General features: G+C 64.0%; 1 protein-coding gene across 1 annotated transcript; it reads right to left on the bottom strand.

Moving 5' to 3' along the window:
• Positions 1-1,362: 1,362 nt before the first annotated feature.
• MMEL1 (membrane metalloendopeptidase like 1) lies at positions 1,363-23,126 on the bottom strand. Its single transcript, XM_037062131.1, has 23 exons — positions 22,895-23,126; positions 16,316-16,394; positions 15,616-15,683; positions 15,050-15,211; positions 14,795-14,875; positions 12,021-12,116; positions 11,501-11,613; positions 10,934-10,999; positions 10,228-10,362; positions 10,044-10,133; positions 8,173-8,309; positions 7,760-7,853; positions 6,282-6,410; positions 5,718-5,816; positions 5,174-5,257; positions 4,679-4,782; positions 4,379-4,437; positions 3,829-3,948; positions 2,887-3,020; positions 2,729-2,794; positions 2,272-2,367; positions 1,839-1,915; positions 1,363-1,764 (listed from the first exon to the last, which is right to left on the bottom strand). Exons 1-23 carry the CDS (start codon positions 23,046-23,048, stop codon positions 1,665-1,667), a joined length of 2,343 nt encoding a protein of 780 aa, XP_036918026.1. The 5' UTR covers positions 23,049-23,126; the 3' UTR covers positions 1,363-1,664.
• Positions 23,127-24,302: the final 1,176 nt, after the last annotated feature.

The following is a 24,302-nucleotide window of genomic DNA, read 5'->3' as shown; positions in this document are numbered from 1 at the left end:
TCTCTCACGTGTGTGTTGATACAGCCACGGCCTCACGGTTTTTCATGTCCCTTGGCTTCCAACCCACGATTCCTGTTGATTCTCATGCCGAAAGTGTCCCCGGCTTTCCCGGTGGGGTCCCTTCCAGCTGGCTTCTTTGGAAGGGACTCCATGAGCCACAGTTCCCGGCCCCACAGCATGTCCCGGGCACATCGGGCCCTTTGCCACCCCGGTTCCAGGGCTGGCACCACCCCCGCCTGCCTTGGCTGTGTTTCTGGAGAACGGTGTTGGGAACCGCCTTCTCGGGCTGGGTGTGCTCACGGTCGCTAGGGGTCATCTTCCCCTTTGCGGTGGTCTCGCGGGCAGCACTGGGCATCCACCCTCCGGGTTTGCTTTGGGGCAGCTTTTCCTGTGGGCAGAGCCTGCGTCCCCAGGGCCAGCAGGGCAGGCGTGGGTCGCTGCGGCTACCCCAGAGAGCTCAGGCCTTCGGCAGAGCAGAGCCAGAGGCCTAAAGACCATCCCACGGGAGCCCAGCCTGGAGGGCTTGGGCCAGTCCTTGCGTCTGGTGGGAACCCATGGTTCCTGGGAGAAGGTGGTCTCCGTCCACCTTCTGGGTTTGGGAGGACGGTCCGAGACGTGGACGGAACGAGCTGGTCTGCCTGTAGGAACCTCACTGTGACAATTGTCACTTGCCCCTGCCAGGAGTGGATGGTGGGGTTGTTTTGGCCCAGTTGGGATTCCCCCCCAGACCCCCTCACCTGCCCTAAGGGGCACTTCCCACTCACAGGTGCGGCGCCCAACTCCCCGGCCCCCCTCCTCCGTGCCCTCTGGTCAGAGTGGGTCCGGACGACCGTCTGGGTCTCCCCGCGGTGTACCCTGGTCTGGGCCTCGATGACCACAGTGGCCTCCTGGGGGCTTCTCTGCCTGCCCCCCCCCCCCCGCTCCGGGTAGGGCCCAGTCCTCCCTCTCCCCGTCAGTGGTCTTTAAAAGCTTGGGACAGGCAAGGACCTCCACTGGCAGCCGGGGCACTCGGTTGGCTCCCAGGTCCACAGACCCCAAACTCAGTGCCAGGCTGTGGCTCCGGGGTCCCCTCTGCTCCCTGTGACCTCAGCTTCTTCCTGTTAGTGGCTCTCCTTCTGAATGTGTGGTTCCTGAGGGCCAAGGGCCACCATTTGGGGACATCCTTACCACTGCTGTGACCCCTGCATGAAAACCTAGGGTGGGGGTACTTGTCAGGAGCGCCCCTCCCTCCCAGAGCACCCGTCGTTTCCTCCGTAGGTCGTGGCAGAACCAGATGCAGTGGGGGGGTCAGAGCGAGTGCTCGCCCCCCCCCCCGACATGGCCGCCCGCCCTTATCCGCCCTGGAAAGACGAGGCAGCAGGATTCTTTGAAGCGTTTACTCAGCTCAAGTCCGAAGCTTGTGGACTTTTGGTGACAAAGAGCTTTCAGTGGGAGTTAAATGCATGTGCGGGGCTGAGATGGGGTGGTGCGTGCTATCACGGCAGCTGGGTGTGGGGCTGGGCTCCCTCACCCCTGGGTGTCCGGGGCGGGACCTCTGCTCCAGGCCCCACACGGGGCGCAGGCAGGTCCCCACCAGCTGCACAGTCTCTGGCCGCACTGTCTCAGAGTGGTGGGGATTCCTAGGACCGCGGGTGGGTGAGGGCCGTGCTGCAGCTTGGCCTTGGCTACCAGATGCGGCACCGCACCAGGGGGTGCATGGGGGTGCCGCGGGCACAGTGGAACGCGTTGGCGAAGGCGGCCAGGTTCTGCAGGGAGCCCAGCACCCTGTGGGCAGAGGGAGGGGCTGAGGTTGCAGCCATGTGGAGGCACGGGGGTGTGAGGGTGTGGGGAGCACTTGCCTGTACTTTAGGGGACTGTGGACATCAGTCTTGATGGACTGGATCGCAAACTCCGGCCGGTAGGACCCGCACCACACCTGTGAGCGCAGGAGGGGCATGGCTTCAGGACTCGGGGAGAGGAGGCAAGGGGCTGGGCACTGGAGGAAGGGTTGGAGAGACCTCAGCAGGTGGAGGAGACGGCCCGGAGGGCGGGGAGGGGGCAGTGGCGGACACTGGAGGCCAGCAGTTCCCTTCCCAACCTTCTCGGCCGCCTCTCAACTCTCCCTGCCTTCAGCCTCCCTCCCAACCTCTTCCTTCTGGAAGCCTTCCAGGTCAGTTAATTCCGGTTCTGCCTGGCTTGCCCGCCCACAGTGTCCCCCAGCATGGGTGACTCCAAAGATGGGAGAGGGGAGCAACTTTGGGGGCAGGGGAGAAGGGGCTTCATGGCTCCTACCTGGGCGTAGCTGATGAAGAAGATCTGGTCCAAGGTCAGCTCCAGTCCTGGTAGGTGCTGGTCCCTGCCGCCTTCCGCTCTCCATTTCAGGTAAGCCTGTGGGCACCGACCGGGCTGGGCACCGACTGGGGGCTGGGCCGGAGCTCGCCCCCTGGTCAGGGCTGTGCTGCCGGGATGAAGGTCTGACTCCAAGGCTTGTCCCGGTGTGGGCCCTGCCTCTGCCGCTGAGGGTCCTTTGAGCCCCCCTTTGAGCCCCCAGGGCGGGTGCTCGCACCTTAATCACTCGGTGGCCGGCCGGTTGCCTACACAGGCTGGGCTCCGTGGAGGCCCCCTGCCCAGGCACCCCCGACAGGGCACCGCCTGGAATGGTCTCCTGGCGCCCACAGGAGGCACCTGGGCTCGAGCAGGGGGCAGTCCGTGTCGGTCTGAGGGCTCCGTCCCCACCTCCTGGACCCACCTTGTACGCCTGCCGCACCCCTCCGTTGTCAGCGATGTTCTCCCCAAGGGTGCTGAACCCGTTCACCTGCATGCGGGAGACAGGTCGGCGGGCAGCGGCCGGGCTTCCCGGGCCTCCCGCCCTCCCTGGCGCAGCTGCGCCCCTGGCGGCCGACTCACTTTCTGCTGCTCCGCCAGGTCCCAGGAGTAGTTCCCGTACTGGTAGACCATGCACTCCGAGCGCGTCTGGAAGTGCTGCGCGGAGAAGTTACTCCACCAGTCCAACATGTTGCCGTTCTTGTCGAAGTTCCGGCCTGGGGGCGGGGCAAGGTGGGCTGAGCCTGTGGCCCTGCCGCTGCAGCCAGGGGCCCCGGCGTCTGAGCTCATTTGTGAGCAGAGGAAGCAGAGGATGGGCCCGAAGGGCACTGGCCTGCTCCAAGGGGTCAGCGCGTGGCCAAGGGACAAGGGCTCAGGCCTCGGGAGAGACAGGCTTCGGCGGTCTCCCACACCACCCTCGAGGTTAGGGCGTGGGGTCTCAGGTCCCGGGGCCCAGAAGTGCTGTGGCCCAGGGAGCCGCGGTACAGGGGGCATGGTCCCGGGACTCGGGGCTGCCCTCGTAAGGTGCCATGGTCAACCAGCCTCCCTGGGCTGCAGGTGTAGGCCCGCTGTTTGGTGACAGGCCACTAGAACCAGGCAGGGGGGCCCCACCCAGAGGAAGGAGGTCAGAATGGAGGCTGCCGGCTGCCCTGGACTGGCCCCAGGCTGGCTGCGTCTTGAGCCAGGACTGGGAACTACAGCACACGGTGTTGGTGTCGCTGTCGCTGTCCGCAGGTCACAGGCCCAGGGAGGGGCGGTAAGCACGGCGGAGCAGGCCCTCCACCCCTCTGCCCCCAGCCAGGAGCCGAGCCTGCCATTCGAGACCCCTCTGCCACCGCAGCTCCCCTGGGGGCCTGGCAAGGCCCTTCCAGTCCTCGGAGTTCCCGCCTGACCACAAAGGGGGTGGGCGGTCAGCCCCAGGGCCTCCTGTCGGGACCCCAAGGCACAGTCCCATTCCAGACCTGCCACTTGGTGGAGGGGCTGCGGGACTCGAGCTGCGGATCTGACCCCACCACAGCCCCTTACCGTTGTCATCGAAGCCGTGGGTGATCTCGTGCCCGATCACCATCCCAATCCCCCCGAAGTTCAAGGCCTGTGGCTGCTCCTTGCTGAAGAAGGGGGGTTGCAGGATCCCCGCGGGGAACACTGCCGTGGTGGGTGTGGTGGGGGAGGGGCGGGGAGAGAAGGGCCTGTGAGTGGGCGCACCCCCGTGTGCCCGGACCTCTGGGGTCCTGTTGTATAATCCTGCAGCCCGGGAAGTAGAGGCCTTGACACACGCCCACTGCACAGATGAGAGCCCAGGGGCTCAGAGCCCAAGGGCAGCGCCAGGGTGTGGCGGGTCCAGGACCCACGTCTGGGCGCCCCACACCTTTTTCTGTTGCCCTGCCCACTGAAACCCTCCCCTCCCTGGACGTCCACACGGGGGACAGTGTGAGGTTCCTACAGGCGGACAGATGGCACCTTCTCGCCTTCAGAGATCGGGCAGGGGTGCCCCCAGGAAGAAGGGTCGGGCCCCTGAGGCTCACCTCTGGCATCAGAGGGACGGGGCGGGGCGGGGGGCAGGTTCGGGTCGTACCGATCTGGTTCCGGTTTGGAGAGTAGAATGCGTTGACCACGGCGGCCCCGATGATCCAGCTGGGCGAAGTGAGCTGGTCACTTGCAGTCCTTGCCCCCAGCGACCCTCCCTCTGGGCCACCCCTGGGCTGCCAGAGCCCACTCCCGAGGTCCCAGGCCACAGCCCCACGCACTCACTGGGGACAACCAGGGCCTGGCCAGTCCAGACATGTGATGCCTCCCTCAGCCCAGCCCCTGAAAGCAGGGGTGGCCCTGGGTCGGTGTCCCGCCCTGCCCTCTGCCCTGTGCTGTCCCCACTCACAGGTTCTGGTCCACTTTCTTCCGCAGCTTCTTGAGGCTCTGCTGGGCACCAGCCTTGAGGTTCTGCAGGCTGTTCTCAAAGTAGCGATGCTCTGAAAAGTCCAGCTGTGGGAGGGTGGGGTGTCACTGTGGCCCAGTGGACCCGGGCAGGGTGCCAGGGGTGCAGGGGACCGGTTGTGGGACGTGCAGGGTGGTCCTGTGTGTGGCCTACAGGATCCGGGTGCAGAGGGGTGACAGGGGTGGGGGTGGGCACCCCTGGTTCTGCACACTGACGTGTCTCTGAGCAAGCCCCTTTGTCCTTGGGGCCTCAGTTTCCCCTTCTGTAACGGGGTGATGCTGCAGCTGCTCCCTGGTGAGGTAGCTAATTACTGACAGAGCCGCCCCTTCCCACCCCTGGTAATCAAGGGCCTGTGGACCAGAGGGTGGGTCCATGGGCAGATGGGGTTGAGCGAGGAGACGGGGGGCTTTTGAGGGTCCCCTGGCTGGGGCCGTGCACCTTGGAATACTCCTTATCCAGGCGTCTGTTCCTTTTGTCCAGAATGTAGTCGGGGTACCCAATCTGCACCCTGATGCTCATGGCCTGGCAAAGAGGGGGGCCATGTCTGCCCACGGTGGGCGTCCTGGCTCCCCCCTGGCCGTGTGGGTGAGGGGCAAGGGCCTGGTCCCCTCCCCATAGACTGTGTGGGCAGGGTTAATGGAGCCAGGCCGTGGATGGGCTGGGCCCAGGCCAAGCTTTGTGCCCAGCAGCTGGCTGGGGGGTCCGGTGGGGCTGGGGCTGGGGCAGACACAGAGCGGCTCCTGGTGGGTGTCCTGCTCCTGAGGTCTTGGTCTCCTCACCTGCTTTTGGGGTGCTGGGGGGTCTCCCAGGCTTGGTTCCCAGGCCTGTCTCTGCCCAGAGGCCCCTCCTGAGCCTGCTGCCCCCAGACTCGCTGTGCTCCCCGTGCAGTGAGCATGCCAGGGATCGCCGCCTGGCCCGCCCCGCAGCAGCCCCTCCTGTGGGCCAGCAAGCGCTGACCTCTGCCCTCTGGCCTCCTGCCCACCTTCTCCTGGGCCTTCTGCTTGGTGGCCTTGTCCATCCAGCTCAGCTCGTCCAGGGTCTCCACAAACGCTGCCTGCACCTTGTCAACCAGCTCTCTGACCTGGGGGAGCACGGTCCACGGCTCGGCTGACCGGCCGAAAGCCTGGCCCAAAGCCTGGCCCAGGCTGCTGTCTGCTCCGGAGGTGGTGTGGGGGTGACCTTTCTGGGACAGGGTCCCTGCTGCTGCACTTTGTCCTAGGGGTGCCTGGGGCCCCTCACCCCTAGACACAGAACCCTTTCCCAGGCAGCCTGTTGGGTCAAGGCCTGGCCGGGGGCCACAAGCCCCTGACAGGCACGGCCCCCCTGGCCTCCCCCAGCAGGCACCAGGGCAAACTTGTTACTCCCAACCCCCCACCCCCAACGCACCCGTGCTGCTGGGGAGGAGCACACTGGGGCCCCTCTATGAGAACACTGAGTCACAGTGCCCCCTGGTGGCGATGTGCCCTGCCCGCCTCAGCCTCACAGGGCTGGGTCCCTGTGGGTGCTGCGTGGGGTCCCTGACCACAGCTGGGTGCCAGGCACCCACCGCATCCTTGCTGTCCTGGGAGAAGGCCTCCTTGACGTAGAGGGAGCCCACGGCGCTCTCCATGTTGCTGTTGACATAGCTGACGCACTCCCGCCAGCGTGCCTCCTCCTTGGTCTTGCCGTACAGCGCCTGGCAGCCATTCATTCATTCACTCACTCCTTCGTTTGCTCCTTCCACTGCCTTCGCTCCCATTCACTTCCCTGTGCTCAGCTTTGGGGTGCCCAGGGTCGGCGGACGATGGGTGAACTAGGAGACTCCCCTTGGATGTTGGGCACAGGTACGGGGAGGGCGGGGTGTGCAGGTTTGAGGGAGGGGCTCCGCCCAGGCCAGGAGTTGGAGGATGGGCGGACCCACCCAGCCCCAAGCTCCCCATCCCCTGTCCTTGCCACCCTGGCCAGGCTGTGTGGCCAGACTCTGCCTGCCAGGGAGGCAGCCCTGACCCTAGGCTGGCCCTGGAGACCCTGCCTGCCGGGCTCCCAGCTCTTGCATTGTTCTTATCACCCAAGTGGAGCCAAGGGCATCTGCCCATCTGTCCCAGGGACGTGGGGGCATGAGATGGAAACTCGTCTCCTTCAGATTCCTGGCCCCCTATCTCGGCCAGCCCAGAGTTCTGAGTGACATCTGCCCCACTTGCCGGGACTGTGGGGTTTCCTGCCCCCAAAGGAGCCAGTGTGACCCTTTCCGTCACCTCAGAGCTTGAGGCTCGGCTCCGCCCCTCCTGACGGGCTAGTCTGCAGCCCAACAAGCCCACGCTTGTTGAGGGGCACAGACGGGCCCCGACCTGCGTGTCCCTGTGGCAGCGGAGGGCTCCACCCTGCCCATCGCTCTGCAGAGAACGGCGGAGTTGTCCCGCCGACTCCTGGGTCCCTCCTGCCCCGTGCCAATCTGGACATCTCACCCGTCTGTCCTCAGCACCTGTCTGAAGCCCTGTACACCCGAGTGACGCTGCTGCCTCCACTCCGACCCCACCTCCCCTAAGTCATGGTCTGAGAACAGCCGCCATGGCCACAGGGCCCCTGCGGGTCCCCTGCCTCTATTCTCCCCCAAGCAGCCTGAGCGACCACAAGCAGGAGAGCCTCAGCCCATGGACCTGGGCTCTGCCGGGGCCCAGAGGGCAGCCCTGCCTCCCTCCCCAACCTTGCCTCCTGCCCCCGAGGGCCAGGGCCGCCCCACCACCTCCTTCTGCCCCCTGGGACTCTGCCCTGTCTCTCCATTCTTAGCTCTTCTGTGCTCTGAGGGCTCCAGTCTCCCCTCCGAGGGGAGCCCGCCCTGCCCTCAGGTCAGACCTGTGGGTTCTGAGACGGCAAATCCCCAGCTTCCTCACTGCCCTCGGTCCCGCTGCCCCAAGCGGGCGGGTCCTCCCGGGATCTGACCCCGTGACCTCAGCCCCAGCAGGTGCTCAGTGTCACAGACCGACTGCCGGAGCGGCGGGTGGGCTCCAGCTGCGGCCGCAGCTGTTGGTGCAGGGTCTCACGCACCTTGCGGTAGTTGGCCCGTGCGTTCCGGTACCGCTGGCTCAGGCTGCTGATGCGGTCGAGCACCAGGCGCCAGACCAGGTAGTTCTGCATGGTCCTGTGGGCGGGGCCAGAGGGCAGGCAGGTCGCAGCGGCGGTCTTTGCCCACAGAGGGTAGGGCTTGTGGGCCCTTGGTCGGCAGGTTCTGCCCAAAACCGGGAATTCAGGGTGGCGGGACAACCTCTAGAATGCCCCCCAGGTATTCAAGGAGGGGCTCACATCTCTAATGTGAGGCTCCACTGGCCGCTAACCCCCCCACCCTTGGGCCTCATTCCTCCAGGCTCTGTGGGACACACTCCTGAGAGGAGGAGCTGTGGGGGAGGGGAAGGGCAGGGGCACAGATGGGGAGCCCTCAAGGGGCCTTCCCTGGGCTGCACCTGGCTGAGTAGGCATCGATGATGTCTTTCAGGTTCTGCAGGTAGGGGGCGCCGTAGACCACCACCTCTTCATCTGGGTGCAGCTTGATCTTGACGGAGGACAGCACGGATTGTATGAACAGAGTCCAGTTAAACCTCTGCGGGCGAGAGTGGCAGAGCTGGGCCCCGTGCCGGCACCCGAGCCCCCAGCCCCCACCGAAGAACAGCCAGGAAGCCAGAGAAGGGGCAGACAGTCCAAGCCAGCAACCTCATCACAGAGCCCGCGGACTGTGAGAGGGAAGAGACTGTGTGGTCGCGTTTTTTGGAAACCTGAGTGGGATCGAAAGGTTAGCAAAAAGCGACCAAAGAAGGAAGGGAAAATGTAAATGTGTTGTAGGCAGTAAACCAATGTCGCTTGTGGCACTAGGCTGGGCGTCTCAGCACGTTCAATCAGACGAGACACAGGTGAAGTCGGCCGGGGGGGGGCGGGGCTCGAAAGGGGAGGAACAAGACTTTTCACCCAGGGCGGGATGTCGGACGCACGGAATGTGCCCTCGGAAGGGCCCACAGGGCGTTGGAACCAATGCTTGCGCCCAGTAAAACCGCCGCACACATCACCGGTGTCTCTGAGTGCCGGCAGTGAAGCAGCCACACCGCCCAGCGATACCCCTCACGGCAATGCGAGAACCAAAGGAATGAATCTCGTGAAAGGGGTGGAAGGCCCGGCGATGGAGAACTCTGAAACCCACGGAGAGAAGGAGCAGAACACGCAAACACACGGAGACGTCCATGAGGTCCATGGGCTGGAAGCCTCCCCCAAACCGACTCTGAGCATCCACGCAGCCCCCCACCAAACCTCCGCAGGCCTCCGGGGGCTGGCGGCTGACGGCGAGTTTCGTAAGAAAGTGCACGAGGCCAAGAGCAACCCAGAGGACTCGGAAGGACAAGGGAGGTTGCTGGACACGCTGGGTCCGACAGAGAATTATCCGAATTGTGCGTGTGGTGACGGCAGTGGGGGCTGGCAGGTGGCGGACGAAGGCACCCAGGGAACACAGAGTGTTCACACACACACACACACACACACGGGCATTTGGTTTCAAGCGGAGATAGCAGCAGAGTGGGGATTGGACTGGGGGCTCTTTTCAATAAATGGCACCCGGCCACTCAGCCATCGGCACGGAAGGAAACGATTTCTACGCTGCTCTCCGTAAAAAATAAACTCAGGGCTGATTGTAGACCTGAGCCACCCTGGCGGGTGGGGGGCCAAGGTTTCTCGAGCAGAACACCAAGAACACCAGCCGTGAAGAATAGGGGCATCTGTCTTTGATAAGTCAATTAATTGGACTATTTGAAACCTCTGGCCTGGGGTGTGTCCCAGCCTCCTCCCTCCGATTCCGGTCCTGTCCCAGCCCACGCCCACTGCGCTCTGGCCTGGCAGCAGCTGGCAGTGACTGGAACGACACTTCTGCCCCTAAATCTGAAGGAGGAGGCCCCTCCCGGGCTCAGCCCCTGGTGAGGGCAGGGCCCCTCAGTCAGGGGTGGGCAGGGCCCCGGGTGGGCAGAGCCCTGCTGGGAGTCAGAGGGGGACTGTGATGGGGTCTCCCCAGCCCGGTCAAATCAGCAAACCCTCGCAGCTTGTGGCCCTGGGAAAAGGGTCAGCACAGCGGCCACCTCAGGGGTGAAGTGGCTCCCGCTTCAGACAGCCTGGCTGACGCCTGCTGGCCTGTGGGGAAGCGTCCCTGTGTGGGTGACCAGTTATAGGGCCCCGCTCAGGGTCGGGAGCATTTCTGAGGCTTAAATTTGAGAGGCCGGAAACAGGGGGGCCTGGGGCCGGGTCTGGGTCCTGCTCCCGCTGGGGCCAGGCCCCATGTGGCGCCCCCGCCCGGCCGCACCTTCAGGCGGAACTTGGCCTGGAGCTCCGGCACCTTCATCCTGTTGTACAGGGTGGTGACGTCGTGCCTCTCCTCCTGGGGGGCTGTGGCCTGCACGGGGCAGGGGCAGGCGGTGACATGGGGGTGGTGGCCAGGGCCCGGGCGTGTGCCCCCTCCCCCAGCTCCCCCAGGGGCCGGGCCTCACATTTGCCAGCTGCGTCTCCAGCTTCAGCACCTGTGCCATGTCCTCCTGCACCAGGTGGCTGTCCTCAGGGAGGCCCACGTCCTTCCGCAGCATGGTGGCCACCAACACCATGAACTGCAGGTAGGCTTTGCGCACCTGGGCCCAAGGACGCAAGGTGGAGTCGGGCGGCCCGGCCACCTTGGTCCCCGTGGGGCTCTCTGTGGGGCGGGGGTGGGCCTATGGCGCGGAGCAGGCTCCAGGATGCTTGTCAGCCCGTGGGCCGCGGTGGCACGGAGGGGCACTGCCAACTGTCACGCCCTCCCAGGCCAGGTTCTCCACTGTCGCCCACACTCCGGACAGGCCTGCCCACAGGTGGCCACGCCTGCTTCCTAGACCCGGCGGCTGCGCCCAGGCAGCTCCGGGCTGAACGCCTCACGGCCCCCCTCCCAGCTGCGCCCGTCCCGAGCTTCCGCATCACTGGAGGCCCAGGCTGCGGGGCTGCCGGGCTGAGCTTATCCCCGAGGCTTAGGGAGACTCCCGACCACGGCGGCAAAGCTCGTCCCCAGCCCCCAGCTCCAGCCTCCACCTGCGCACGTGCTCACAAAGGCTGGCTCTGGGGACAAGGGCCAAGCAGGTATGCAGGGGAGCTGGGCCCCCGGTGGGCCCTGAAGTGACGGCCAGGGGGCTGGCAGGACGGGGCCGGGGACCAGGGCCGGGCCCGACTCACCTTCTGGTTGCCGCCCTTCTTCGTGTAGTGCTCCCGGGATGGCATGCCCAGGGTGGGCTGGTCTATCTGGGGACGCAGAGGGGGTGAGTCGGGGCCAGGCGCCGCGGGTCCCCACAGCCTGGTCAGGCGCTCTCCCTCCCCACCACCCAGAAGCGGGGTGCTGCCCGGGCCCTGCTCGGTGAGGGACTGGCAGAGGGCTGCAGGGGCCGGACTGCAGAGTGCGCGGAGGCGGGTGTGTGCCAGCCGCTCTCGCCCTCACCCTCCCACGGGTCTCTCCGGCCTTTTGGCCGAGGCCACAGGGGCTCTCTGAGGTCAGGCTTGGGACCCAGGGGCCAAGGGACTAAACAGCTGGTCCTGAGGACCCGCCCAGCACATGGGCCTCGGATCGGGACTGCGGTCACTGGCCCCCCCAAACCTCTGACCTGGACCAGAGCAGGGCCCTTGGAACACACCCCGGGCTCATGTGCCGCTCGGGCCACGGCCCTGGCCGCCCCCATTGTGCTGTGAGAGCCCCCACCAGGTGCGGCACCTGCCTCCCGGCTCCGCCCCCCTGCGTGAGGCTCATACGTAGATGATGTGTCGGCTGGAGTTCTGGTCGTCACTCCAGACGAAGAGGTCGATGAGGATGCGCTTGTTAAACTGCGAGTTCATCACGGCCAGCTGCTGCTCCAGCTTCCAGCCTGGGGAGTCAGTGCCCCGACTGGAGACCACTGGGGCCTGCGGGGTCCCAGCCCAGCTGCTCGGTGCACAGTGGACCCTGGCCCCCTAAGCCCAGACCTTGGGGGTGCAGGGTACACCTGCATGGCTCGCCTGTGGGCCTGTGGGCTGGGGGACGCTTCCCCACAGGGCACACCAGGGCCCTGGGGGTAGCAGTGAGGGCTGGGGTTTGGCAGCCCTGGGTGTGTCCTGGGCCTGGGTCTGGGAGACCAGTCACTCCCAGGGGTCTTCTGAGCTGGAGGGGACAGCCCCAGGGAGCCAGCCTGCTGCTGGTGTGGAGTCCCCAGCCTGGGCCTGGAAGGCCTCGGCTCCGAGGGGCCCCAGGGCCAGGGTCCCTTGCCTGTGCGAGCTGCCCTGGCCCTGGCCTCACCTCCAGTGTCCCTCCACCTGGCCATGGCCACCGGCCAGCCTCCCACTGCCTCCAAGACATTCAGCAGGGGCCGAGAGTCTCGCTTCTCTATGGTGCCTGGGGGAGGAAGGAGTGGGTGGTCGCTCACCCAGACACCGGCCGGTGCGACACCGTGGCCACACAGACCCCAGGGGACGCTGCACGGCCGGTGCTGAGCCTGCCCCTCCTCCCAGGCTCTGCAGCCCAGGGCCCGAAAGGGCCTGGAAACAGTGGAGATGGGATGAAGGTGTGGAAGGGGGTGCAGGGGCTGACACACTCACAGGGGCCCCCAGACAAGGAGGCCGGGAGGGGAGGCCAGACCTGGGAGCTACAAACCGGCCAGTGGTGGTGGGCGAGCCAGTCTGAGGGGGCCCTGCAGACAGGGGTGGGCAGGGCTCAGAGCCATGCTGGGGGCCCCTGGGCACCCATGAGGGGAGGGGCCCTGCTTGGGGCACAGGCCGGATAGGTAGTAAAAAGTGTCGCTCTTCCCGGGCAGCAAGGAGCTGGTGGGAAGCCTGGGACGACATGGCCCAGAGATGAGGTGAAGGCGGGGACCAGGGCGTGGGGATGAAGGGAGACGCCCATGTAGAAACGCTGGGGTGTTGGGTGGGCGGTGGGGGGAGCTCGTGGGGAGAAGGGCCTGGGCCACTGGGGGTCCTGATATCGGCGGCACGGCCTCTGCAGGGCAGGGCAGGGCACCCTCGGCTCCCGCTGGCCCTGTTGGAAGCCCGGACAGAACTCAGGGAGCAGCCGGTGACCGATGGGGCCCCTCGAGGGACGGCTGCCCGAGGCGACAGACTGGCTCCCCGGCAGAGCCTCGGGTTTGCACAGGTGGCCTGGCCACTGTCCTTCTCCACACTCTGCCTCAGGCCAGGAACCCCCTGTGGTGGGGAGCTCAGGAAGTCCCCTTCCTGGCGGGGTCTGGCCAAGCCTGACGAACAGACCCTCAGCTTCCACAGGGATGGGGGGTGAGCCTGGGCCTGTGCAAGCAGGGGGCTCAAGGAAGTACCCTCACACAGCGGGAGTCCCAGTGAGAAAGCAACCCACCTCCCAGGAGACCCCAGAACACAGCCGGCCCCGCACCCCAGCGCCATGGAGCGGAAAGCTGGCCACCCGCCTCTGCCCCACTGGCTGGGTCTGTGAGCCCCTGAGCAGGGGCTTCAGGACAGACAGGATGAAGGTGCCCGGATGTGTGAGTCCTCCTGCTGGGAACCGAAGAGCCAAGAAAGCTCGCAGTGAACCCCACAACACACACACCCACACACACACACCAACACACACGTGCAGGCATGTATCGGCACACAGACACGCACACAGTCATGTGCATACATGTTCATACACGTACAAACACATGCACACACAGCCATGCCCACACGGGCCCACACGTGTATGCACATATACACAGGCATGCACAATGCACTCAGACATACACACATACACAAGCACACACACACAGACATGTGCACACGCATTCTTGCCAAGGCTCGGCCGGCTCTGGCGCTGCCTCCAAGGCCCGTCTGCACAGCCTGGTAGAGCTCCTCCAGTCCCCCTTCTGCCCTCACGCTGGTTTGGCCGCCGTCCCCCACTCCTGGCGGCTGCTCCTGGGAAGTTTCTGTCCACGCCCCCACCGGCTCCTTGGCCACAAGGCCCCACTGGCCAACTTGGTCCTGGGAGCCGAGTCCTCATCCCCTGCCCCCCACAATAGCCCGTGCCGGTGGTCCCGCAGCTGTTGGGAGGGCTGAAACAGCCCCACCCCCAGCACCAGCAGGTGCCAGGGGGACCTTCTCCTGTAAGACATGCCCACATGCACACACACGCATCTACAGACATGCACACACACACACAAGGGCAGACCCCAGAGCCCTGGGACGGATGTATAAAAACTGTGTGCTTGTCCTCACACGTTTAAACTTCAGTCATGGGCAAAGTCCTCTCCATCGATGGAGTACCCGTCAAGACGGTTTTCCACCGCTCAAAAGAGCGTTTGAACTCCTCCATTTTGACGCCTTTTAGCGCTTCCGCCATTCGTTTCACCTCTTCCACGTCGGCAAAACGTTTCCCTTTGAGGACTTTTCATCCGGGAAACAAAAAAGAAGTTGCTCGGGGAGAGACTGGGTGAATGCGGAGGGCGGGGCACGGGGGTCGTGCCGATTTTGGCCAAAATTGCTGAGCACTCCGTGCCGTGTGGGCAGCTGCGCTCATAAATCCCCCATCACCAAAGGGGCAAACGCATTGAAAGAGTCTTAAAAAAAAATTCACTGAAGCCAAACGCAGCCACTCATAACAACACCAACTGGTGTGCTGATACAGGTGGGTCCCCAGAGCACTCACAGCAGGGGAAGCCTGGACTACAAGGGGCCTGCCCTCTGGAAGAACATTCTGGGGTTCTTGGGTCCCCCCCATACACACACACAGATACACACATGCACACAGTCAACACACATGCACACTCGGCACAAATGCACACACACTCTCACGTATACCTAGATACATACACACAGGCACGTACACACATATGCATGTGCACCCACACCCACACCCACTCTTTTCCTGGGGATCCCAGCCAGGCCTCCCTGTCTTCCTCTCGTCTGAACAGAGTGTGGCCTGTGCTGGGGGCAGGGGGTGAGCAGGGTCATGGTCAGCTGGCAGTGAGTTGGTGCCCCTCGGGAACCCTGTGCACTGTGGCCAGGTGGGGAGGGCGGGCACAGTCATAGCCCCCCGGCCTGGACCCCGAGGGGTGGCCCCGCTCCACTCACTCTCATCCATGCAGGAGCGGTACAGCGCCTTCGCCTTCCGCACGGCCGGCCGGTCCTCAGTGCCAGGACTCTCCAGCACCCCTGCGGGCCCAGAAAGAAGCTGGACAGAGGCCTGAGGGGGATGTTGGGGGGCCAGGTCATGGGTCCTCATGCTCCCAACGCCCTCAGCAACAGGGCGTCCCTTTATCCTAGGGACGGAGGCAGGCTCTGCAGGGCGTCCCCGGGGGCCCCCCCTTGAGCAGGGCCGGTGCCCACTTTTGAGGGTGACCTCCAGCTCATCCCGCAGGGTGTCGAAGATACTGTAACGGGAGTTGGTCTCCGGGACGACCTGGCGCCGCAGCCAGCCCCCGCATGCGTACTGGTAGAAATCGTCGCAGGGTTCCCTGGACGGGTCCATGTTCTGGAGGATCCTGGCGGCTGCTCGTCCCCGTGGTGGAGAGGAAGAGGGGAGACCGGCTGTGGGCCCCTGGCACGCATCCTCTCTGAGCCTCAGGGAGGTTGGACGCAGGGGGTTCAACTTCCAGAGCCACCTCGAAGCAGCCACACAGCCTTGACCCGCCTCGATGGCTCCCATCCCTCCAGCCCCCCTCTTTAATTTCGGGGGGGGGGCCCCGCATCCCAGGCAGAGCCAAATTCCTCAGCCCGCCCCGCCTCGGAGGCGGGGCCCGCCCTTTGTCCCAATGGCAGGCTTCCTCCAGGGCTGCTCCCCTGGGCCTGCAGCCTGGCCAGAGTCCCCATCACCAGCAGCCGCAGGGCAGGGCAGGGCAGGGCGGGGCGGGGTGGGGCGGGGCTGAGGAAGGCGAGGCGGGAAGGGTGCTCACCTGCTATCACGCAGCCGGGGCTGGTGCAGGTTTCCTCCCGATGGGACACTTTGATGGCTGCGGGCAGGGAGCAGTGTGAGCCCTGGAGAGGTAGGGAGCAGGTGGGGCGCAGGTGGGGGCCAATGGGGTGGGGAGCCGTGTAGGGAGGGGGGCCGGCCTCCACACCACCTCCAGTCCCTGAGAGTGGTCCGGCGGGGCACCCTGAGGACAAGCCCAGAGGGCAGCCGCCCGTCCTCCCTGGGTGGCTCGGGCCTGCAGCCTTGAGTGGGGCAGAGTCTCCTTCTGATGGACTCCCCACAGCTGCCCAGGCCCCAGGGCTGAAGCAGGTCATGATGCCTGCCTGCCTGCCTGCCTGGCCAGCTCTCCCGTCAGGGGCCAGCTCCTCCAGGCAGCCTGCCTGGGCTGCCCGTGCTGCACACCCGGACCCCAAGATCCGACTCCCCTTACCCCGTCCAGGTGGTTACATCACCGTGTCCCTGCTGGACCTCAGGGGCAGCTGAGGGACTGCTGACTCATGCTGGTTCCCAGCACTCGGGGAGCATCCTGTCTCCTGCCACTGTCCTCTGTGTTCACGGGACTTTAGGTCCTCACACTGCCCACACACCCTGGGCCTGCAGTGGATGTGGCCCGGCCGTGGGCTCCCCACCCGTCCGCCCAGGGCAGGCCCGCCCAGGCATGCCTGGTGGGGAGGGCGAGTCTACCTCGGGGTTCTCGAGCTACGGGGGTCTCCTGTTCCTGGGAGAAGCGCAGCTGGCTGAGACGGGGTGGCAGATGCTTCCCTGGGGAGAGACACAGCGCTCGCTCCGTCCCCCGGCCTCCTGCTCCCAGGCAGCCTGGGGGACGGACGCTGGGAGAGCGCTGCCCTTCTCCTCAGTGCTGACACCCTGGGGCACTCCTGGGGCTTCCTGTACAGGGCTGCCTCCACCCCCCCCACCCCCCGTCTGTCTGAGGGCTCATCAGCAGGGGCCCGGCACACAGGGGCCCCAGTACGGCGGGAGTGAGCGGGAGAGCTAGCTCCCTGCTGCGTGCGTGGGGGCAAACCTGAACTTCAGAGAGGACGGCCCACAGACCGGACAAGGAAGTGCAGGGGTAATGGGCGTGGGTCCCGGCTGCCCGTGGTGTCTGCCCATCTCAGTGGTCCAGAGCACTAGATTGGGGCTAGATTGGGCCCTCAGTGGGCGTCCCCCTCGGGGACAGAGGGACGGCCCTCCCGGGACAACAGGCCCCTGTGGCTTCTTTCATTCAACCAGTGGGAGGGGGAGGCGCCGACCTCTGCCAGATGTGGAGTGGAGCTGGGGGCTGGGCAAGGCTGTACGTGGACTGGTGAGAGGTCACCAGGTGGCCATGCCCAGAGGCAGGGGTGGGACAGCGCCAGAAAGCTGGGAGGAGCCTCGCACGGAGGGAGTGGGCGAACGTGACTGACTGATACCCCAGAGAAAACCCGGCAGCCCTGAGACGTGGTGAGCTGACGGCAGAGTCAGCGAAGGAGCCGTTTGAAGCCCCTGCGGATTCAGCGAAGGGCCCCCGAAGGACAGATGGAAACGCACACGGAGAGGTGGTGAGTTTGTCAGACAAACGGAAACGGTAAAACCTGCGTGTGCGTTTCGTATGGGAAGCGGAGACATGGGGAAGCGGGCAGCCGGGGCCCCGATCACGGCCCCTCTCTGCAGATCTCACCCGTGTAACAACACAACTGTGGTCCGTACGTTAAAGGGTTAATATGTGCGGGTTCTCTGCTTCTGTGGAGGTGCGGGCCGGGCTCCTCCTCCTCGCCACGGGGACTTCCTCGGGCAGAGGGTGGGTTGTGAACCCTCTCCCCCAGGGACCGGGCGGAAGCCCACGGGTCTGAACGAGGGCCAGAGGTGCAGGGCCTCTGCCCAGGACCTTAGACAGGTGTCACACTGAGACCTGCTCTCACTAGGGCGGGGCAAGAAACCCAGGGGTTAGGCAGCAGGTGGTGGGTGTGGAGATTAGGGCAGGGATGCTGAGAGGGACCCGCTCCGGGGCCGCGGCACGCAAGGCGTGACTCGGCGGAGACTGGGCCAGGGCGTCAGGGATCCCCCTGGCCCAGCAAGGGCCTAGCACCAGTAGGCCACAGCAAAGCCCCAGTTTTGCAGGGACCCTCTCTGCGTCCCAGGCCCCCAGCACTGCCGACGGCCGAGGCTGCAGCAAGAAGGAGCGTGCAGACCGTGGGCACCCTGGCCCACTTCTGGAAGCCTAAGGTCGCATTAGCCCATTGCCAGAGGACGTGGACGTCTGTGGTGCCCTCGGGGTAGCAAGTAGCAAAAACGAACCCCCAAATCAGCGAGCGCCTGGCTAGACTACTTCAACCCCTCACACGGACGGCCTGACAGCAGGGCAGGCGTGCCCATTCACGGGTGCAAACAATCCTCTTCTCTCAGTTTCTGGTCTTCCTCTCATAATGTCCAGCACAGTGACAACGTGTGAGACACGCAGGCCCAGAAGCGAGGGAAAGCGAACCATCGTCACAGCAGAAACTAGTCGGTAGCACTGAAGGCAGACGGAGCCCCGGCACTGGTCGGCACTCTCAGAGGGGACTTTGCAGAGACTGCGATTTGTGTGTCAGAGGCTCTAAGGGAAAAGGGGGGTGGCCCGGATGAACGGGCAAGAGGTTCCAGCAGAGACGGAGATGATGAAAGGAGTCACACAGAAGCAAGGGACACGAGAGGCACACGATTAGAGGTGCAGACACCCTTAGGCTGACCAGAGCACTGGGCCCAGCTGAGGCAAAGCCAGTGAACTTGAACTCTAATCAGGGCCACACTCTCCACACTGTGTCACAAGGAGGGAGCGAGTGAACCAACATCGAAAAGCGCACCCACGCAACGTGGGCTAACACCAAACCCCCAGCAGCCACATATGTGGAGCCCGGGAGAGGCCGAGAAAGGAGAATATTTAAAAAGAGAAGAGCTGAGAAATGTTCAAAATGACTGAAACATAACCACCGCCCCCAAGCCCACGAGCAGTGTAGTTCCCAAAGTATTCACACGCACCCCTCCCAGCCCGAGACACACCCCAGTCAACTGCTGTGAACCAGAGAGAAGAGAACACCTTGAGGGCCCCAGAGAAAGAAGAGCCCCCACGGAGGGGCAGACGGCGGTCTCCCCACCCAGAGCCGTGACAGCCAGACGTCCACAGGGTGAGCGGACGGGGGGCGCGGGGGGTGGTCACCTCAGACTTCTACACCCCGGGAAAGAACTCTGACAGTTCAGAGCACGTGGCGGCCTTTTCAGACAAACAAGAGCTGGGGGAGTTCCTTTCTGGCCCACTTTAACTACCGTTAGTGTTAAAGGAAGGAAAATGGCGCCAGATGAGACTCTAAATTTCCATGAATAACGCAGAGCACTGGGAATGGTTAAAAAAAAGAGATGAGTGAATCGGGTAAGACTCACCCCGATCGGGGGTTCGTGGAATGCTGGGGGGTAACACGTCTCCTTGCTTTCGTGAGACTCAAGTCCCACCCCTGATCACAACGGGGCTGCTGCCGCGCGGAAGCTCCGTGTGTGGACGGAGTCCTTGGCTTACAGAGACGAGCGGGGTCTCAAGGATTTTGCTAAACGTCCTCTTCTGAGAAGAACACAATGGAGGCGCCCAGGGGGCGGGGAGGCGGGCAGAGCTCTCCCGGGGTTCTGTTCGAGTTCGGAGGCCGCCGGGACCCTTTCGCGCGAGCGTGCGGCCTTGCGTGGGAGACAGCAGTCTGTGACAACCTGCCCCCATTGATAGCTACTCCCTGCCGACCGAGTGTTTGGAGAAAAGATCAGAAGATGGGGAAAGACTCCTGAGATTTCGAGACGTGGTCCCGAGTGGACTTGCACCTGGAGCTGTTAGCAGGGAGCGCCGCTTGCGAATGTCAGGGCCTGGTGCCCAGGTTGTGGGCTGCGGCGCCCCACAACAGGGCGCGTCCTCCAGGCAAGAGGTCCAGCTCCGCAGGGGACGAGACAGGCCTGTAATCAAGTAATCTGGCCGGAAGGAAACTCCTTAAACGAGGTAGCGGTTGACGACAAGAAAGCCAAATAACAGGAAAGGAAAACGTAACCCGGCTGTTCTTCAGAGCTCAGTTGTGAAAAGCACCCCGTGGAAACTCGGCCAGCGAGCACTGTGGGTGTGTCCAAAGGCAGCGGAGCCCCTGCATGGGGGGGCGGGGCCCAGGGGGCTGCAGGAGGAGCGGGCCCCTCCTCCCATTCGGGACACAGAAGTGGAACCCACAGCAAGCCAAGGTCAACATCCGATGTTTGGTGCGGGACCGGATTGTGAACAGCGCCGTGGACCTTTTTCTATGTGCTTCTGTCACGCTCAGTCATCGACTCTCCAGCAAGCCTCTCACACGGTGCCTGTTACCTTCCGTTGCGCAGACAGGGAAACGGAGGCACAGAGGTCTGAAGGAAACCCCCCCTGGCCGCAGGCTGGAATGTGGGGCAGCGGGGGCAGGGGGCTGGGCTGCCTAGCCGCACTGTCAGACGTAGGAGCCGGGGTGTTAGCCCCAACCTGATGCCTCCTACGACCTCACATGGGTATGGAGGGAGGGCTGAACATCAAGGTTTGGGGCACACGGACACACTCCGGGTCAGGGGCCGGCGACGCTTTCCTGTGGAGGGCCAGGCAGGAAGCGCTGCAGACTTGTGGGCCACACAGAGGGGGTCTCACCTGGTCTCCGAGCTCGGGCAGCACAAACGCGCCCAGAGGCAACACATACATGAACGGCGTGGCTGTGTTCCAATAAAACTTTATTTAAAAAACCAGGCAGTGGGCGTGGTTTCCCAGCCTCTGCACATAAACATCAACTGTGGCTGCTTCCCAGGAGTGGCCTTCCAGGGTGGGCAGGACTGTGGGCAAGAGGTGGTATTTCCCCGGGGGGATTTTAATGAAAAAAATTTCATTTTCCAAAAAGGGTTTATCTTCAACTTTAAAAATACCAAATATTAAAACGAACCAGCTAAGGTAACCATGCAAAAGACAGAGCTCTAAAACTTCCAAGCTAGACCGGGGAGAAGGGAGTGGAAACCAGCAGACTGGTCCAAAGGGGTGAGAGAAGAGGTTTAAGAGGTGGCCGGAACGCAGTCTGGCATCTCGAAGGAGATGCGGACAGACTGAACCTTCCAGGTCCCAGAGCGAGACAGCATCCGGCTACCGCTGTTGCGGGAGATACCACATCTAACGCCAAAGACACAAAGTTTCAACAGAGCGAGTGGAAGAAACGGACGAAGCAGCTGCTGAGGCGCATTCACGTCTTCTCTTCTATCAGGCAAAGGAGAATCGAAAGGAAAACAGAACTCGGGGCGGCAACAAGCAGCATTAAGATGGAGTCAGAACAGAACTACACGTATCGGAGGGCAGACTACTTTTAAATTTGTATTCACATAGATAATGTGACCTCAGAGTAGGTGAATTGATACTTAACTACCAGGAAAATGGATAGTTCTCTAGTGCAACGTTTAACACACGCGTCTCTCACCTACTAAAAGACTCAGAAAATGAAACAAGCAAACAGCAGATCTGATGCATCTGATGGATGTATTTGTGTCTATGTCCCCGCTTCATCCCCATCTGGAATAGAGCTGACGGCTCTATTCCAGACACGTGCGCGGGTGGCTTTTGAGCCCGACCACGGGTTAGCCTTCGGGGAGACCCAGCAGGTGGCAAAGCATCTATGTCCCCGTAAATCGTGGTGTCTGACAGCAGTAATTAAGTTAGAAACAAAGGCCATCAAGTTAGAAACCAATTTTAAAAAGTGACTAAAAAAACCTCTGTGCGTTTGGAAATGAGAATAAGACATTTCTAAACAACTCACGAGTCAATAAAAAACCAGAGTGGAAATAAAACATGCAGAAATAAAGAATAACAGACGGGCGCAGAAACGCTTTCGCGAGCCCAGGCTGGGCTGCGGTCGGCGGGGGCATTGGTTCCAGGGCTGTGGGCCCAGGATCCCGATGGGGGAGCCCTGGCAGCGCCCGCGCTTGCTTTTATGGGATGGCAAGGAGGGGGAGGCAGGCTGGGCAGGGACAGTCCCCCTCGTTGACGTGGGCTTTGCTGCTCCTCACTACTGAGGAGAGGCCAGGTCCCCTAGCACCCCACAGCCGGGATGGGCGACCTCATCCTTGTTCCCTGAAAGCCTCTGAGCTGGGTGTTGGCAGGCTGGGGAGCCCTGAGCAGCGGTACTCTGGGGTTTGGGCTCCCCAGGGCTCTCTGTGCAACCAGCCACCCGCTCCCTTCCCCCCTGCCACACCCAAGAAGGTGGCAGTGCCGGGCCACCCTGGGAGGAGACCAAGGGGGGCTGGACCACAGCCACAGCGGGGGCAGCAGGTGGGGCTGGCAGCAGCCCAGTGTGGGGAGGCCCACCACATTCACACCCCGAGCCTGCTTCTGGTTCTCAGGCGCAGTCTTGCCTGGGGTGGGCTCACCACAAACGGTGCAGGTGGTGCTGTCTAGTGGGGGAACATTCTAGCACAAAGGCTGTGGTGCCCATGGCTGAGAGGGATGAGGGCCTCTCCTGCAGGTCTCCTGAGCCCGCGGGAGGAGCCCACAGCACCTGCCTGTCGTGCCCGCTGGGCGCACAGGCCCCCGAGGGTGCAGCGGGGGTCTGATGCGTGCATGTGAGTGCCTGCCTTGCTCCCTGACTTGAGAGGGGGACAGTCCCTGCTCCTCAAGGCCTGGGAGGGGCCTGGGGAGGGGGCTGCACGTGGCGGTCGCCCCTCCCATCTCTCTGGGACCCCAGCCTGGCACCCTCCCACCAGCTCCCACCAGCAACACAGCCTGTCTGTCTGGGCAGCCATGGGCCCCTGTGACTGGGGCCTTCCTGGGGCCTGGGGAGGAGGGGCCTGGGGAGGAGGGGCCTGGCAGGTCCTTCCCGAGTGAGGCCATGGAGGCAGCAGGAGACGCTGCCCGTCCCAAGCTGGAGTTCGGGCTCCTGCTGCTGGGCCGGCCGGGAACTGCGGTGGGCGTTGTGTGGCGCAGGGCAGGCACGGGGCGTGGGAGAGGTGGGGACCTGATCTGCGCATCTCGGCGTCCCGCAGAGGCTGGTGGGCTCGGGGCCTGCAGAGCCAGCCGCGCTCCAGCCCGCTCCAGGGCAGAGCCTTCAGCAAGGCGCCCAGGCTCCCCGCCGGTCAGTGGCCCTTCGCTGGGGTGGCAGCGCAGCCTGCAGCCTCGGTGCCCCGTGCAGACCTCTGCCTGGCCCACTGGAGGGGGCTGCTTCCCCCGCCCCTGACCCCTGGCCCCTTCAGAGGGAAGTGGGGAGGGGGCTGGGGAGGGTGCCCATACTCACCTCTGCTCTGGGCATAGAGGAGGCCCAGGGCCACCAGGGCACCCGTCACCAGGACCAGCAGGAGCAGGAGGCTCCCCTCCAGGAAGCCGGGGCGCTTCTGCCTGGACCTGCCGGCCATCTCCACCACCCCCATGGGGTGTTCGAGCTGCCCCATCGCTGAGTCTCTAGGCAAGAGCAGTGAACAGTTGAGCAACCCCAAGGCCAAGGGCAGGGGCGGTGCCCACCCAGGGCAGGGGCCACACGGTGTGGAGTTTCTGAGGCCCTGCCTGAGGCTGGAAGGGCCTGACGCTGGCTGGGAGCAGGTGCAGAGCTCAGTCCTTCTCTCCATTGCCAAGTGCATACCCCAGCCCTCGCCCCCACGCTGCAGGCTGCCCACACCCTCCCAGGCTGGGGTCTCTGAGTGCCTGGGGCCCCGGGGTGGGGGGACACCCAGCCTGCTGGCCCTGATGGCAGCCTTTTTCACAGGTTAGCCTCCCCCAGTCCCGAGTCTGGCAGGGACTGGTCTGGGGACCCCCCACCCCCTAGTGCTCACAGCGTGGGGTCCACGTGGCAGATCCGGGGGACTGCTACAGAGAAACAGTGGCCAGGGGCCACTCACACCCATATGAGTGTGCGATGAGAGCATGCATGTGAGTGTGCAACGAGAGCATGTGTGCTCCGTACACCTGTGTGAACATGCACATGTGTGGGCACATGTGTGTGGGCACCCCCTTTGCAGGGAGCATCCGGTCGCCAAGACCACGGGGGCCAGGCCAGATGTCCTTCCCCACCGACACTGAGGGCTGGCCTGCCCTCTGTCCTGACTCACGGGGCATCTCAGTCGGACTCTTAACCTTCTGGGTGTCCCCCGTCACCTGCCCCAGTGTGAGAGAAGCCAGGCCTGCCTGGTGCTCAGGACCCCAGGCCCCCATCACCTCCCATGTGTCCCCTGCCGTCCTCCCCACCCAGACCTGCTGCCAATTTAACCCCTGCACACGGGCCCCCAGCGAGGCCTCCCTGGGGTTCAGATTCAATGCAGTCAGCCCCTGCACCCCTGCACCCCAGACTTATTTGTTTTACTGGGGACCTCCGCCCCTTATTTCCATTCCCACTTCCACCTGCCCCTTGGGAACGTCAGTGCCACATGGCAGGCGCCGTCTCCCAGGGCCCGGCTGCCTCGGCATCGGTGAGCATCTCTGACTGAATGGGCGGTGGGTGAATGCGTGGGTCTGGCAGTGGGCCAGCTCTGGGCCCTGGCCAAGCGTCTGGGGCTCTGGTCTCACCAGTGACCAGGGTAGGGGTGGGATGAGGAGTTCCCTCCCTCACTGCGATGAGCTGCTTGGCCCACCCTGCTTGCTCCAGGGCAGTGAAAACCTTCCAGCCGAGGGCTGGGCACAGAGAGGGGCCACATGGCTGGGCTGGGGCAGGC

Source organism: Sturnira hondurensis, unplaced genomic scaffold (assembly GCF_014824575.4).
Source record: "Sturnira hondurensis isolate 20B ecotype Veracruz unplaced genomic scaffold, ASM1482457v3 Scaffold0013931, whole genome shotgun sequence".
In the NCBI taxonomy this organism is placed as follows: Eukaryota; Metazoa; Chordata; class Mammalia; order Chiroptera; family Phyllostomidae; genus Sturnira; species Sturnira hondurensis.
The sequence above is the reverse complement of the archived record's forward strand: the minus strand, read 5'-3'. Positions and strand labels throughout refer to the sequence as shown.